This window comes from Colossoma macropomum, unplaced genomic scaffold, assembly GCF_904425465.1.
Source record: "Colossoma macropomum unplaced genomic scaffold, Colossoma_macropomum, whole genome shotgun sequence".
Classification (NCBI taxonomy): Eukaryota; Metazoa; Chordata; class Actinopteri; order Characiformes; family Serrasalmidae; genus Colossoma; species Colossoma macropomum.
In genome coordinates this window covers 802,576-820,349 of record NW_023495280.1, presented here as the reverse complement: position 1 = coordinate 820,349, position 17,774 = coordinate 802,576, and the positions used below count along the sequence as shown (strand labels likewise).

At 37.6% G+C, this 17,774-nt stretch overlaps 1 protein-coding gene across 1 annotated transcript in view; it reads left to right on the top strand.

Moving 5' to 3' along the window:
* LOC118801529 (aryl hydrocarbon receptor-like) overlaps window positions 1-14,333 on the top strand; it is a 45,191-nt gene extending 30,858 nt beyond the window's left edge. Inside the window, exons 5-11 of the mRNA XM_036561840.1 lie at window positions 3,086-3,206; window positions 4,619-4,758; window positions 6,293-6,495; window positions 6,988-7,097; window positions 8,612-8,753; window positions 9,656-11,471; window positions 13,310-14,333. Coding sequence (XP_036417733.1) covers window positions 3,086-3,206; window positions 4,619-4,758; window positions 6,293-6,495; window positions 6,988-7,097; window positions 8,612-8,753; window positions 9,656-11,471; window positions 13,310-13,414 — 2,637 coding nt within the window. The 3' untranslated portion in view covers window positions 13,415-14,333. The remainder of the gene's footprint in view (window positions 1-3,085; window positions 3,207-4,618; window positions 4,759-6,292; window positions 6,496-6,987; window positions 7,098-8,611; window positions 8,754-9,655; window positions 11,472-13,309) is intronic.
* The last annotated feature ends 3,441 nt before the right edge of the window (window positions 14,334-17,774 follow it).

The following is a 17,774-nucleotide window of genomic DNA, read 5'->3' as shown; positions in this document are numbered from 1 at the left end:
GTAAAATACATAAAATCTGCCCAATCACACGTGACCTTTTACTCCTATTACCTTTTTTTGTTTACATCTTTTGGTTTAGCGTTAAATATGTCAGTGTGAACAAAAAGTGAACCAGAACTAAAACTATGTATTACTTTCTGTTTCGCTTCAGACCAAGAGAAATGTACTACAAGTATAAATGCACCCTAAATGTGTTGAGTTCATTGTGTTAGGAAACAAAATGTCAAACCAAGTGGCCTTTATTTTAAACAGACCTTTCCAAGACTGTCAAAAACTGGCAAGGTATTCTTTTAAAACCCAGTTGATACGTTTCAGACTGTTTAGCAGTTTCTTTGCTCTAGAGTTCTGGAGGTCTGCATCCACAATTGCATCCTTTGCACACTTACAAGCTCATGATCCCATTAAAGAAAACAAGCTCACCGACATCTTTGTTAAGAAAAATGTTGAGGTTTCCACCTCTGTGCTCTGAAGTAGCCTCAGTGCTGTCTGGTCAGAGTTCTTCTCCACACAGAGAGTCTACTGTCAGTTTAAAATTGTGATAAAAAGTTACCTGGAGAAGTTTCCAATGGTTAAATGGTTAAGGCATCAAAATACTAGGTAAATAAATAAGTGTTTCTGATAAAATGGCCAATGGTACTGGCAATAAACTCTAACCAGTGTATTTGCTTAGCTTTAAATACCAACAACCATACTTACTTGGAGAAGCAGCTTTTTCTCAGAACAGATACCCAGCTTCACTTATTATTCACTCATTTACACTCCAAATGGCTGGAATATCAAGACACCATTTTGATAGGAACTGGTTCAAGTTACCTTTCCTGATCTGAGGCTTCAGAGGATTTTATCACAGAGAGACAGAAAACCTTCTGCTCGGTATATTTGCAATTCAAATTACATTCAAGTCAAATAATGTGCAAAAATTATCCACACCATAAGCGATAACGTACAGCATACAAACTATGGTGATTTTTGAATGCACGCCGGCCACCTGGGTCAGTATGCGTGAGGAATTTTCTTCGCTCATGAAATCTGTGAAAATAAAACAGAAACTGTCGGAGGGGGAGTCAGTTTGAAACTAAATGTGTCAGGTGCTGCAGGTGTACAGAGTGATTATGATTTATGACTGCCAAAGTTGGGAAAAACACCTGGAACCCAAGAACTTCCTAGGAACCCAAGAACATCTTTCGTAATTAGTTAAAAATGATGTTTGAATGTTTCCAAAATAAGCGCTCAGTTCATTGTTGAGTGCAAGCAGGCTTTCTTTTTACACGCTAGAAAGGCACATACTTTCCCAACAAAATCAAAAGACCCTCTGTGTGCCAGTATTTGCTCACCATGTTACTCAACCTCTTGGCAAGGATCCCCGCCTTTCAGCAAACAGTGAAAGAAAAATAGCTAAGTAAATAATCAACCATGAACTGGTTTTCCTTTTTGACATGCTTTTCTTAAACTCCTGCAAAAATGCTTCTGTAAGGTGACATTAAGGAATATGTTGCAATGATTGTTATTTAAAGCGCCACTGAAACCTAAACACTAATATCTCCATCTGCGTCAACTAGAAAAACCAGTCCGCTTAAAGACATAGTATCTGATTGCTGAAAGCATTGTTCTCAGAGCTCTTGTTTATTAGCAGCCATGCTTAAAGACAGCTCCTTGTAGATGTGTCCAGATTTTTGGGCCAGTTGCATACTGTGCTGGGGTAACAAAGCAATCAAGTCTTCAAAACAATTAGGGCTACCACTATTTAATAAATACTCTTGTCAAAAAAATAGGTGAACCCAGAAGGAAGTGTTGGATTGCAATGCTATTCGGAAGGAAGATAAAGGTTACCATTAACAGTAAATGACTAAAAATTAAGACTGATATGGGCAATTAAGTTAAGTGACCCTTATTAGTCCCACAATGGGGAAATTTCACCTCTGCATTTAACCCATCCATGCAGTGAAACACCACATACACACTAGTGAATGCACACACACTCTAGGGGGCAGTGAGCACACAAATTGTGGGCAGCCCTATCCACAGCACCCGTGGAGCAGTTCGGGGTTAGGTGCCTTGCTCAAGGGCACTTCAGTCACGTACTGTTGGCTCGAACTGTCAACATTCAGGTCATAGGGCTGGTTCGCTAACCTCCAGCCTATGACTGCCCCATCTTTATTGAGCTACACATACAGAAGAAGTGTCTCTCATTATGGCGTCGGGCTGCCATGTTTGCTAACGCAACATGCCAGATGTTCTTGCAGATTTTGCGGTAGGGCTGGAGTGTTGATAGCGCATCCAATAGCATCCCACACATTTTCAATCGGAAATATCCGCATGTCTCACAATGTCAAACCTACCCACCAAGTTTCATTCCTGTCAGTTGATTCCTTTTAGGTGCAACTATTTTTTTGAAGATGAGTGTATATATATTCATAACCGAGTAATCTAAAGATTATCAAGTAATCAAATAATTATGGCCAAATTGTAGAAATGGACTGGACAGTAATAAAACAATGCACAGTCTTTCAAAGATTCAAAATATTTTAATGGAAAAAAACAAACAAGGAATACCTGTGTAGTGATGCTACAAATGAGTGAGACAGTTTCGTATTAGATTCAGTTCACACCAGAGTTATTTAAGCTCATGCTCTTTCTGCATTCTCCAGTACTGAATACAAATCTTATTCTTAGTGCTGAAATGAACAGCTGGGTATTAAAGCTTTAAAACTGAGCCATAACGCCCGTCTGAGTACAGAGTCGAAGTTAATTATGCAAGTCACCGAAAATATAGGAGAGGAGATCTTGCCGAGGGCGTGACGCTGCTGTGGTCCCAGGCCTGACCAGGAGACAATCAAAAATATGCATTAGAAACATGAACACTGCAAACTAATCATTGTTAATTTTAGCTTTATGTTTATGTCACGTTATTGAGTTTAATCGAGTAACTTTGACAGCCCTAAAAACAATCATGTTTCAACAGATTATTGAGTATTGGTCACTGACTATGTGGGCATTTTATTTCACAAATGTGAGAGATAGAGATATTGTGCTCTAAAAGTCTTTTTAAGTCTGATTATTAATATCTTCTCTTCTTCCTTTGCAGTCTGATATGGTCCATCAGAGTGTGTTTGAATTCATCCACATCGATGACAGAGCCATATTCCGCAGGCAGCTCCATTTCGCTCTCAACCCAAAACTATTAGATGTGGACAAGGATGGTGATGGTAAGTGAATCTGCCTTAAAGCAGAGTTTTAATACAGAAAAAAAGAAAGAAACAAAAAATATATATTTTAATAATATTTTATGTTATATATAATACTACTATTACTAATACTAATACTACTAATACTAAATTAAAATGTATTTAATTAAAAATGTATGTAATTTCCCATTTCTTTGTACAACATTGAGCTCAAAATGAGAATTCAGTTTTAATACTGTGATTTTAATTTGCCACTTTGTATACTAGTATTAACATTTTACTTCCATGAAGATTTAGGTGCTTTATGCTTTATTTGTATTAAATTATATTATTTATAATTTATGTATATTAAAATATATTTATAGAACTGCATATGTATGATTCATGTGATTATGCAATAATGCTGTCATTATAATTAAAATATATATTAAAACCCATCTGCATTTCACTCTCTAAGTGCATTTAAATTGCATCATCATAGAGAACACCAAGCTAGAAACATGGCAAAATACTGTGCATGTCATTGGCCCTGCCCTGAAAGGATGATTGACAGGTTGGGAAGACCATGAAAATGAAAATGCAATCTGGTCAAAGGCATTTTCAAAGACATTTTGACACAGTATGAGTGTGGTAGGCGAGAATATGTAGTTGCAAAGAGAAGAGGTTCTGTTTCCTATTTACTTTTGAATTATCCTTCTAGCTTGGTGTTCTCTTCAATAATACATTTAATAAATACATTTTAACTTAAATAAAGCTGCTCATAAAGCATCTAAATCTTTGTGTAAGTGAAATGTCAATACTAGTATACCAAATGGCAAATTTGAATTTTCATTTTGAGCTCAATATTGCATAACTGAGTGGGAAATTTAAATGCAAACATATGCTTCCACACTACTACTCTATGTATTGTCTACAACTATATCATATGCAAATGTTTGATTTTCCTAGTGAAAATAAGTGAACACATCCTCTACAGAGAACACAATTAAAATGGCATATTATATTGTAGTTATGGCATATTGCAACTTTTAGTGCATAATTTCTGTTTGTTTAACATATTGGAAAATGTGCCATAACTTTTGCACAGGTGACATTTTATTTTTTTTCGCTGCAATAGGTTTAACTGATCTAATAATAAATAATAAATGTGTGCATAAGTGTGGTCTCTGCCAAGGATGGGTACTTATATACAAGCCACATTTGTACTGACCGTCCACATCATTAAGTACACCTCCTTGTTTCTGCACTCATTGTCCATTTTATCAGCTCCACTTACCATAAAGCTACACTTTGTAGTTCTACAATTACAGACTGTAGTCCATCTGTTTCTCTGATAATTTGCTTTTTAGTGCTCTGGACAGGATGTGTGCTATGTTGACTAAGTACTCACTGTTTTCAGGGTTAACATTTTTTCATATTATTTTACCCACAAGGTATGCAGAACAGCAGTGACATCACAAGAAATATCATGACCTACGACCCACAGTACATCCCACCAGAAAATTCCTCTTTTCTCGAGAGAGCTTTTGTATGTCGCTTCCGGTGCCTTCTGGACAACTCATCTGGGTTTCTGGTACATTCTGATATGTATCTTCCTAGAAAAGCCTACAAATATCGTATATAGGACTGGACAATATGATGATTTGTCTTTGTTATAATGATGAAATGCATCCAATATGGGTTTTTCTGTCTGTATTAGGGTTAGCCAGCACTTCTAGCCTGCACTTCTACAGCACTAAGCAACTGTATATAAAATTAGATTGATTATAGAGACCAATTGTCGTAACTGCATCAACTGCATAGTAACAAGCAGCTGATTGGATGTCAGCTCATTATCTTACATTATTAATTTATTTTTGCCAGTTATTAGATTGTTTAGTTTACAGTGCACTTTATTCCAAATGGTTCACAAATCTCAAAAAAAAAAACATTTGATACATATCATATGTTGCAAAAATGCCTTCAAGCATTGAACTTCAAAAAAGTTGGGATGCTGTGCAGAATGTAAATAAAATAGGATGCAATTATTTGCAAATCATATAAACCATATTTTTAAAGGGAAATACTACAAAGACAACATATCAAATGCTGAAACTGAGAAATGTTATTGTTTTTTTAATATATGCCCATTTTGAATTTGATGCGAGCAACACATTCCAAAAAAGTTGGGACGGGGGCATGTTTACCACTGTGTTTCATCATCTCTTCTTTTAACAACACTCTGTAACACTCTGTGAGACCGACTACTGTAGTTTTGAAAGTGAAAAGTTTTCCCATTCTTGTTTGATATAGGATTTCGGCTGCTGAACAGTTCAAGGTCTCCTTTGTCCTTTTTTTTCATTTCATAATGCGCCAAATGTTATTAGGGCCCAGAGAAGGTGGGAGCGTTTCTGGATCCTGTTTATATATGGTTTCTTTTTTGTGTTTTAAAGCTTTAACTTGCGTTTATGGATGCACTGATGATCTGTGTTCACAGACAGTGGTTTTCAGAAGTGTTTATGAGCCTACGCAGTGATTTCCACTACAGAATCATGTCTGTTTTTAATGCAGTGCTGTCTGAGGGCCCAAAGATCATGGCCAGCATATACTGGTTTTTGGCCTTGTTCCTCGCGTACAGAGATTTCTGCAGATTCTCTGAATCTTTTAATGATATTATGTACCGTAGATGATGAAAAGCAAAAGTTCTCCTCTGTTTTACGTTGAGAAACGTTATTCTTGAATTGTTGCACTGTTTGCTTATGCAGTCTTTCACAGAGTGGTGAACCCCTCCTCACCTTTACTTCCGAAAGACTCAGCCTCTCTGAGCTGTTCTTCTTATACCCAACCGTGTCACTGACATGTGGCCAATCAACTACCAGGTGTTTTTTTTAGCATTACACAACTTTACCAGCCTTTTGTTGCCCCGGTCCCAACTTTTTTGGAATGTGTTGTTGGCATCAAATGCAAAATGGGCATATATTTTTCAATAAACAATAAAATCTCTGTCTGAATTTTGTTTCTATTTACATTTTGCACAGCGTCCCAACATTTTTGGAAATGGGGTTGTATTACAAGACCTTTTTGGCTTTGAATACATTGTATATTCAATATTTTCAATGTTCTTTCAGAAACTGAATTTTCAGGGAAGATTGAAGTTCCTCATTGGGCAGAACAAGAAGGCTGAGGATGGTTCTGTACTCCAGCCACAGCTTGCCCTTTTTGCCATCGCCACTCCTGTCCAGCCACCAGCCATTCTGGAGATACGTACAAAGACACTCATTTTTCAGACCAAGCATAAGCTGGACTTTACTCCTCTGGGCATTGACTCCAGGTATTATTATTATAATTATAATAATTTATCACTATCATTATCATATCACTATTTTTGTTATTTTGTTTCTTGACTTGGACTGGACACTGCAACAAATGGCATCTTGTCAAGTGAAATTATCTTAAATCTAATCGATATCTAATGTTTCTCATTTTATGATTGTTTAAAGCTTATTAGAAGACGATACATCTTATTTCTAGGGATGTCTTACTTGTTAATACTAAGTTATTTCAGTAAGTCAGATTATCTCACTATATTGGCAGATAATCTGGCTTGTTTCAAGCACATTTCTTAAACCAAACTAAATTATCTGCCAATAAAGTGAGATCATTGGACATCACCCAAAACACATACAAAATGACTAGAAATAAATTAAATAATGTTATAGTAAGCTTACAACTATCTCAGATATATTGATTAGATTTAAGATCATTTCACTTGACAAGATGTCATTTTTTGCAGTGAAATACTGAACTGTTTGTCTTTTTTTAGGGGCAAAGTCTTATTGGGTTACTCAGAAATGGAGCTGTGCATGAAAGGGTCTGGCTATCAGTTCATTCACGCTGCAGATATGATGCATTGTGCCGACAATCATGTCAGAAGTATGTTAATGTTCACACCAGTGTTCATTCTTTGTGTACTGGAGCTCTTGTCTTCTTTATGAAATTGACATATATTGTTTATTGCTATGGCCGTTGTAGGGATGTGCTTGGGTAGTTTAGTTTGGCTTAACCATTCGTGGTGCCTAAATTTGAATACTGAAAACACTTTTCATGTACTTGTCATATTTCATCAGAGAAAGATGAAATGTACTGTACAGCGATTCAGGGAACTGACGGTTTTATGTTTTGTCAGGACTGTGAAATGTCTCAGTTTTTTGTGAGTTAGTATATTGTACTTTAGCACTACGACATAACTGCCTGAACAATAACACATCACCAACGATGCATTCTGGGGGAATTCCATTCCATTTTTTTCCAAATGTTCTAACTAAACTCAATGGTTTAGATGTAAACAATGCCATTCGGAGTGGTTTGATGTCAGTTGTTCACAGTAGTGATGAGGTAGGAACCAGGCGTCCACCTCTAAAAACTCCCTTACAGAAAGTTATTACATAAAGTGGTTATGAATACACTGCCTGATGCCTGATACGTTGTTTTATGACATTTGTAAAAGCTTTTGGCCTAAAATGTGTTTTTAAACTACATGCAGGGCATTGTATGCAAACTTGTTTACGTAGCACATTTCATACACAGTCAATTTAAAGAGTTTTGACATAAACAAGAGCAAAATGAAAACAGCATAAACAATATAAGAAATTAAACACAGTGGTTAGGAGTAGTTTACATTGCATATAAAAACTCAGAAGGCATGTGTAGGGTCACTGGTGTTTTGGATAGTAAATAAAATGGCTGTATTTGTGTTGTAGATATGGTGACCCCTGGTTCCTCTCACCACCACTGTAAAGAAATCTGAGACTCTACCATGAACCATTTCACACCAAACCACTCTGAATGACTCTGTTAACATCTAAACCACTGAATTATATAGAAAATTAAAAAAATCTGAATAATTCCCCTTTAAGCATGTGGTTGAAAAGGCAGACGGCTGGTGTTCTGGCATGGCTAGGCTAACTAGGTTAACCACTCTAGCTGTTCGGTCCAAAAACAGTAAAAAAATGTATTTCTCTGACAAGCTAACGTCACATCGTTCACTAACGAGAACAGACTTTGTGTAGCAGATGACGAGTCTTCATTAGCATCCAATGTGGAGCCAGTTAAACCAGTGTCAAAGCATTAGCTTACCTGAAGAGGCGGCCACCGTTACTAATCCGACATAAACAAAAAAAAAAAAAAACATTTTGATGTTTTAACCTCCAGTGCTGTTATCTAAAAAGTCCCTACGCTAATTTTGGCCAAAGTCTATTTTTCCTTTTTTGTCGTTGCATTTTTTTCTTCCCTGCGGATAACTGGACATCCGTTCATTATCTCTTCCGAACACTTGAATGTCACATTTAGTCGGAATGCAAATCCCTAGGCCATACTAGTGTTTAAACAATGTTAATGTACCGTAGTGTTTTGTTTATTTGTTGATTGTAAATGTTTTCTTCTCTTAGTGATAAAGACAGGAGAGAGTGGAATGACAGTTTTCCGACTTTTAACCAAGAATGGAGGATGGATATGGGTCCAGGCGAATGCCAGGCTTGTGTACAAAAGTGGACGGCCTGACTTTATTATTGCCCGGCAGCGAGCTTTGGTGTAAGTGGTACCAGTATCAGTAATCAGTCAGCATTTAATAGTTGGCATGTTGTGCATGGCAGGCAATAATACATATTTTCAAAATATGGTAATACAGAGATTCAGAGGTCTGTCAAAGTAAAAAGTCATATATGTGTATATATATATATATATATATATATATATATATATATATATATATATATATATATATATATACATATATATATATTGTTAAAGTCTTTCTATTTTGCCATTTTGAAGGCTGTGCATGGTTTCTTATAGTTTACTCCACTTTTATTGTTTGATCTTTTTTAAAAACTTGGATTACTTGATTCATCATCAAAATAATTAGTAGAGTTCTCATAATGTAATTGATAGTAGCCAGATTTCCTTCCAGCTGTTGAATTAAATTCAAGCAGATGACTGAAAATTACGTGAAAAACATGGAGATTTATGGAGCAAGTCTACAGAGAAAGCTTTACTGTTCAGCAGCTTCTTGTTGCTGTTTTACATCACATGAGTGTGGAAACCTTACATATGTTTACCGTCTAATATAATTATGTTTTTTTTGATGAGATAAAAGCACATTTTAATTTGTTCAATTGACTGGTATCTGCCATCTTCTGTCATGTTTGTAGCTATGGCTGGCCAAAATGGCAACATCTGATCAGTCATATGACTTTATTCTGTTCACATTACTCCATATTCATTCCTCCGCAAATATGTTTCCATTGTAATTTATTGCATTTAAATAAAAAAATACTTCCACCCAAGCGAGCAAACACACTTTTGGGCAAAGTGCTTAATTGAAAACCTGGATATAGAGGTTTTCTCGGCATACACTGCCGCATTTGCCAAAAAGGAGGCAGAAATTAAGTTGTAATTAACTGTGAACTTATTTGCTTTCTGTTTCCTTTCAGTAATGCTGAAGGAGAGGAGCACTTGCGCCAGAGGAGATTGCAGCTTCCCTTTAGCCTCACCACAGGCGAAGCGGTCCTCTATGATACCTCTCCCACTCTTGACATAATAATCCCAGAAAGCAACAAGAAGGAGCCTTCCATTCTGAGTGGGACTGACCAAAAGGCTATGGATCCGAGCTCAATCCTCGCTTCCATTCAGAAACAGGACAAGACCATCTATCAGCATCCCGCTGAGCCTGAGTTTACAGTAGACGAAGCCTTCATGGATAGCTGGGCTCTCTTCAATGTGCCCAGTCATGCTCTGCAAGATGAAACCATGAAGGAGGAGGAGGAGAAGGACACTGTTGTGTCCATGATTGATGCTTTGGAACAGTTGGCTCAAGATGGAGACCTTTGCACAGCCCTTCAGCAAATGGAGGTGGACAGCATGGAGTTGAAGGAGTGGGAAAATGCTCTTTTGAGGATAGCCAAAGAAAGCAGTGGCAGTGAAAAAGTCCTTAGCTTTGATGAAATCCTCACGAACGACATCTTCTCCTATGTGGAGGACGCCTTATACAAGGAGACCAACAACGGTCCACCACCACAACCGACTGCCCCTGCACCAGCCAAAACCAACCCATTCGGAGGGCAGTCTGGGCAGTGTCCTGCAACTACAGTGAATCCTGAATGTGGATTCTCCACGGGTCACAGCTTTGATAGCAGAGGAGCAGCCAAAGCTGATCTAAACAGACTGGACTTTATTGGAAGGGCTCAGCAAGAAATGGTCACAGCAGTTAGTGCAACTCAGAACTCACAGAGACTTTCACATTTAGGTCCAAATGCTACCGTGGGACTCAGCATTCCAGGAAATCAGGAGGATACATCCCTGCAGAACTTTGTAAATAATTTATCACAGACTGGCCTCTTTACATTTGGCAGCAAAGAATTGTTCAACCAGACCCAGAAGCACTTGGGTCAAAAAACAACACCAAGCACCCTCATTACCCCTTCTAATAGTTGGGAACCACAGCAAACTTTACAGAATGGCAGAGACAAGGCCAAGGTGCAGACATCTCCAGTGTCCTCTTGCCAGTTTGGGTCCTGTCCTATAAACCAGACTGAAACCCCACAGATGCATCATTTGCAAAACGGCTTTCACCAGTCAAGCCAACCAACAGCCAACCACTGGAACAAAATGGATTTGGGTACAGGGAACCACAGTCCGTCCTTGTCCCCATGCAAGAATCGCATATCCTCTGAAGTAAGTCCCCCTTGCCCAAATCTCCTAGAATTCCCCCAGCAAAGCCACATGCAGCCTTCACAACGGTGGAAACAGGCACTGCCAGAGCAGTCCTGTCCTGTCCTTGTCAAGAATAGACTTGTACCCGAGAGTTATCAGAATTTGGAAACACCTGAATTCCCTCTCATGCACCTCTTGCCAGAAACTTCTCCGAGCTCCGCTGATGAATGCAAAAGCATAACCAATGACGCGTACTATATATCAAGCGATAGACTGGCAGCTAACCACTGTTCTCCACTCAGCAGTTGCATGTTTGAGAGCCGCTCTCCACTCACAAATGCAGATCAACCACATCCTCAGGCCCAGGCAGTGACCATCGCATCATGCTTGAAGAAGACAATACCCAACAACCAGAGTCCACCACAGGCATCCTGTTATTTTCAGTGGATGAGGAATGAGCCAGTGGTGGGCACATCTTCAATTCCACAAGAAGATGCCTGCATCAGTCCACCGTCTTGTCATATGGTGTCTGGTGTTGCTCTCTCCAACAGTCAGAGTGTCTCCCAGCAATACCATGACTGCAATGGGCAGACACAGGTAAGGATTATTACTTTCTACTTAATGGTTGCTTATGATTTGTACACTTATATCAGATAATTTGGTATACCACAAAGATTCATTTACTTATGTATAAGTAAACTAACAATTTTTTGTATAATTTATCATTTTTTATTCGATTAGTCAAATAATGAAACTGTCAAAGCATGTTGAATGTTCAGTTTGTGTGACAAGTGATGTCATTTTTCTATTGTGCAATGAAACAACAAAACCAATATCGCCACCAACACATCCTACAGTGTACTGCAATCTGTTTCATACAAATATTATAGAGCACCTTTGTTTTTAAGTAAACAACAAGTTGACTATTAGACTTGTCCAAAGTTGACTAACTGGTCCAGACCTGTTTTATTGTTAAAAATTGCACTGGAATAACATTGAATACTGTTCATTTTGACTGATTAATAAAAAATCAAGAGCAGTAGTGGCTCTATAAACGAAGCTAGAAAATAGAGACTTTCACATTTCTACCTACTACTTTCTTGGACAAGAGTTTAGAAATGAATAAAAATTATGTTTGGGCTGGCCTGACATACACTATATGGACAGAAGTATTGGGACACAGCTCTTTATCATTGAATGCAGGTATTTCATTCAGTCCTATGATGAATCACGCTTCTCTATCTGGCAGTCTGATGGACGAATCTGGGTTTGGTGAATGCTAGAAGAACGTTACCTGCTTGACTGCATTTGCCAAGTGTAAAGTTTGGTGGAGGAGGGTTGATGCTGTGGGGTTGTTTTTCAGGGGTTGGCCTAGACCCCTTAGTTCCAGTGAAGGGAAATCTTAATGCTTCAGCATATCGAGATATTTTGGACAATTATAAGCTTCCGACTTTGTGGGAACAGTTTGGGGAAGGTCCTTTTCTGCTCGAGCATGACTGAGCCCCAGTGCACAAAACAAGGTCCATAAAAGCATGGCTGGGTGAGTTTGGTGTGGAAGAACTTGAATGTCCTGCACAGAGCCCTGACCTTAACCCCACTGAACACCTTTGGGATGAACTAGAACAGAGATTGCGAGCCAGGCCCTCTCTCCCAACATCAGTGCCTCACAAATGATCTTCTGGATGAATGGACAAAACTTCCCACAGACACACTCCAAAATCTTGTAGAAATCCTTACCAGACGAGTGGAAGCTGTTATAGCTACAAAGGGGGACCAACTCCATATTAATGCCTATAGATTTAGTATAGTGGGAATGTCATAAAAGCTCCTGTAGGTGTAATGTGTAGGTATCCCATAACTTTTGTCCAATAGTGTATATTGCTACAAAAACGCATACTTCTGTCATGTGTCATTGGGACTAGTACCCTCACTCTTTTCATATGTATGTTGTTGTGATTTTTTAAAATATAGAACATGACTATTAGAGCTTGAATTGGGCCTGAAATCTTGGTCGAAACCTGAATACAGGCCTGCACAGCCCGAGCCCAACTCAACCCACAGCTCCAAGTTTTGAGTCTGACACTGACGCAAGGACAAGAGAATTAACCCAAACAAATCCATCACCCAAAGTGCTGGATAAACCCATTTCTAATGATACTGCTGGTTATATATTATAGCATGACGACAATAGCCATCATTAGATCATGGATAAAAAAGAATCAGCCAAAATGGAGTTTCATTTCTGCTTGAACTGATTTGTTCATCAAGCAGCACTTTTAAACAACACTCCAAATCTTTTTGTCTCTCCTGTCAGGAGACACTTAGCAGATATTTCAGGCTTTATCTGGTATGCTGCTATTTTGCATTGCAGTGTTTTTTGCTTGGAAAAATGTCTCTATCAATAACATACTAAACCCCATTCCAATTTCCCACAGATTGAACGCCATCCTGTGGAATACAGCTCCTCCTTCTCCATTCCTCCACTCGTAAATGGAATCTACCTTTCTGAGAACGGCAAAGCCAACTGCTGCAACCTCTAAGACTCCTTCCCATTTATCTGAATCCTCACCGTTCAGTGGACATCAGGGTTTTGACTAAGAATGAACTCATTTGTGGACGTTTAAATAAGAGCCCACAGTGAGCTTGCGTTCGCTGTGCTCTGTCTAAAGGACTGCACTAGTGTTGTATAGTAAAATGTGGAAGAAAAGGGCAAGACTATTATTTAATTAAAGATTTAATGTGGGCATTGATTATAATTATAGAAAATAGCACTGTCCCTACTAGAAATATGTTTGGCCCAAATTGGTGCCATGGTTATAAAATTATTCTTAGGTAATGAAAACCGCTGACCATAGCTGACTGAGTACATTGAGTGTTCTTTTTGCAGGACAATCTGCCTTTGGCATCACTTCGTATCCTTAAATGTAGTGGCTCAGTAATGGGTGGTGTGATTTGACACAAAATGACCCCCTCCTTTCCAGTTCTGATTAATGGCTATTCCATCACAATTGCACAGAAACCTTTTTGCAGTGACCCTTCCACAGTGTATCTACGTGATACTGATACTGATCGTTTATGAGTGATTGTCATTTCAGGATGGGCCATGAAACCGAAAACCCTCCACCGAGACCGTGGCATGCTTTAACAATGTAACGCACAAATATCTACCTTTGGTATTTTTTCATGACATAACTTATATAATTTGACATATGTGGTTACATGGCTTTACATGATTTTATTTTTTCATATAAAGATCCTACTCAGTGTAAGTCTGACCTATAAGACACAAGCATATTCACAAAAGCTTTGTTGAACCCTATCGCAACTGATGTTTTTTTATTTTTTTCATTTATTGTGATATAATTTCTTCTGGCAAAATGTTTATACTGGCATATAAAATGAGTTTCCAAGAATACTTTGGAAATAGTGTTTATATATAAAAATATTTCATGTGCAGTGCCTCAACTGTCTTATTTTACCTGGAAATGCATTTATTGCAGTATTTGTGGCTGATCTCTCCAAAATACATAACATTACGTATTTCAGTATTCCATACTTTGTCATAGTTATAAATGCAGTGAGTCTTCTACAAGTCCAAAACCTAAACCTTCATTACATGGATACCAACTCAATTCCCGAATTATCCCCAATGAAATTTCCTATATTTACATATATAGAGAGAGAGAATGAGTTGGGAGTGGGATCCAAAAGTCTGAGACCACTTTGGAAATGTTAAAGTTTTAGAATCTTTTCTAAAAATTTAAAACAAAGTAAAGTTATCATGAGTAAAGTTAAGAAGTATTCTAATTCTGCACTATTTCTAGGTCATGACTCGAAGCAAATTTGAGAAATTGGCCATGTTGAGGTCAGCTTGTTTTTGGTCTCATCTCTTCCAGTGAAGCTCGTGTTCGGACGACTTAAGACGAGGTGGATTTGATCTGCTGATCAGAGGCTTTTACACAAACTTGTGGAGTCCATGCATCTCAAGTATATGCCGTCATTACAGCAAAAGAGGACACACCACCAAATACTACGAAACTGAAATTCATGCTGATGATAGAGTTTGTAATGAAACACTTTTATTAAATTAGAATGAATTAGAAATTGGAATGAAATGTGGTTCTTTAGAGCCATAGTGCAACACACAACAGCAACACATTACACAGGACATACATACATACATACATACATACACACACACAATCAGGCATAACATTATGACCACCTCCTTGTCTCTACATTCATTGTCCATTTTATCAGCTCCACTTACTATATAGGTGCACTTTGTAGTTCTACAATTACAGACTGTAGTCCATCTGTTTCTCTGCGTACTTTGTTAGCCCCCTTTTACCCTGTTGTTCAGTGGTCAGGACCCCCATGGACCCTCACAGAGCAGGTACTTTTTGGGTGGTGGATCATTCTCAGCACTGCAGTAACACTAACGTGGTGGTGTGTTGGTGTGTGTTGTGCTGGTCTGAGTGGATCAGACACAGCAGTGCTGCTGGAGTTTTTAAACACTGTGTCCACTTACTGTCCACTCTATTAGACACTCCTACCTTGTCAGTACACCTTGTAGATGTAAAGTCAGAGACGATAGCTCATCTGCTGCTGCACAGTTTGTGTTGGTCATCCTCTAGTCCTTCGTCAGTGGTCACAGGACGCTGTTGGCTGGATATTTTTGGTTGGTGGACTATTCTCAGTCCAGCAGTGACACTGAGGTGTTTAAAACCTCCAGCAGCACTGCTGTGTCTGATCCACTCAGACCAGCGCAACACACGCTAACACACCACCACCACCACATCAGTGTTACTGCAGTGCTGAGAATGATCCACCACCCAAATAATACCTGCTCTGTGAGGGTCCATGGGGGTCCTGACCACTGAAGAACAGGGTAAAAGGGGGCTAACAAAGTATGCAGAGAAACTGATGAACTACAGTCTGTAATTGTAGAACTACAATATGCACCTATACAATAAGTGGAGCTGATAAAATGGACAATGAGCCTAAAAACAAGGAGGTGGTAATAATATTATGCCTGATTCGTGTATATGTATGTATATATATATATATATATATATATATATATATATATATATATATATATATGCACAGATTAGCATCATAGCAGCATGTGAGTGCAAACATTATGAAATGTAAACTTGTTTCCCCTCACTGTAACGCTTTCTTAAAATACTTTAATTACTTTAACACTTGAAACCTGTGAGTGTAAGCTAAAGTACAGTGTCCATGTTGGGTGCAGGTTTTTATAAGATACTTTAACAACATAAAGATAACAGAATGCCAAAGGCGCCATCTGGTGGCAGCAGGGCAATCTCTCACGGAGTTTGGTAAAGCCCCTGTGAAACTGTTGGATGTTCAAAAATTGTTCAAAAATGAAGTAGAGAAATACAGAAGCAGCTGGGTTTGATTTTTTATTTATTTACATTTAGTTTATTGCTTGGTTTGGCTCAGTGTTGTAGTCCTAAGAGAAAAGTGGAAAAACAATAAAATAACCTCGTTTGTGCCTTTTCATCAACATTGAAATACATTCAGAAAACAAATGATTTAAACTTCAATCTCAATGTTGCAGAAATATGTCAGTAAACATACATATATGCAAATATGTTGAAATAAAGGCACATATGTTGATGAAAAAGTGTAATACTGTTATGCTTGAAAATTGACGTATATATATATATATATATATATATATATATATATATATGTGGACCATTCTATTTAATTAGTATCATAGCAAAAAAAAAAATAAAAAAAATAAAAAATTAAGTATTCAGAACTTAGATATTTACAAGGATTATCTATTTAAATGTAAGGTATGAAAAGATATATTAAGCTAAATATATACAGAATCATATATAGGGTACTTTCTATTGGCAGGTCAGTGCTAAACGCTAACACCTAAATTTATTGTGAAATTAATACTTAAAAAAGATCTTTTTGATTTCTTTTAAAATGAAGTTTAAAGATTTTGATTTATCATATTGTCACTGTCAAATGAAAAATAAGTATCTCCAAAATAGTAACTTTACAGGAGAGGGCAAAAACCTTCTTTACTTTCAATGTAAGTTAACAGAAAAGGTTTTATTCTTAGCAATTTTGGACCATTTCTATTGGTCCAATCATCATGAAATTTTCACACAATGTAGCAAACAGCTACTGAGCTCAAATGATGCAGAAAAGTAAAAATTGCAAAAAATGGAGATACATGTTTTTCACTGGACAGCGACGATATGTTTAATTTTCACATAAAAATCGTAGTCGCACATTTTAATGTCACTACCAAAACATAAAGAGTTTTAGTCTGTAGAGCCTTATTTTAGCCATGCCCCTGCAATTTAGAGCAGGAAGTGAGACTGCATCCCTGTCCCTCATGACCAAACAAAAGTGTCCAAGTACAGAGAAAAATCAGAGCATCCCACACTTAAAAAGACGGTTTTTCAAGGGTTCTTTAGTAATGAAAATATATAGAACAAGAATAACTAGAATAATTCTATATAGAACCATGAACACTCAGTGAACCCTTTGCATGATTAAAGGATTCTTGGCGTTGTGAAAGAGTTCCTCCGATTGATGGAGAATGTGCTGTAGATGGTTCTATGTAGCACCAAAAAGGGTTCTTGTATTGTGACAAGCTTGACATTGTAACAACAGAAGAACACATTAGTCATTCAAAGTTTTTGAGTGTTCCATAGAACTATTTTCTTTAATAAAGAACCAGTGAAGAGTCTTTTTTTTTTTGCTTGAATGTAGCAAAATCACAATTATTTTGGTGAATATTGAGATCATGATTATTAAACATGATTACTCATTGACTTTGGAAACATCAGGCATTTGTTGAACTTTTTTTTGAAAAAAATGTCTTTTTGACCGTCTATTTCC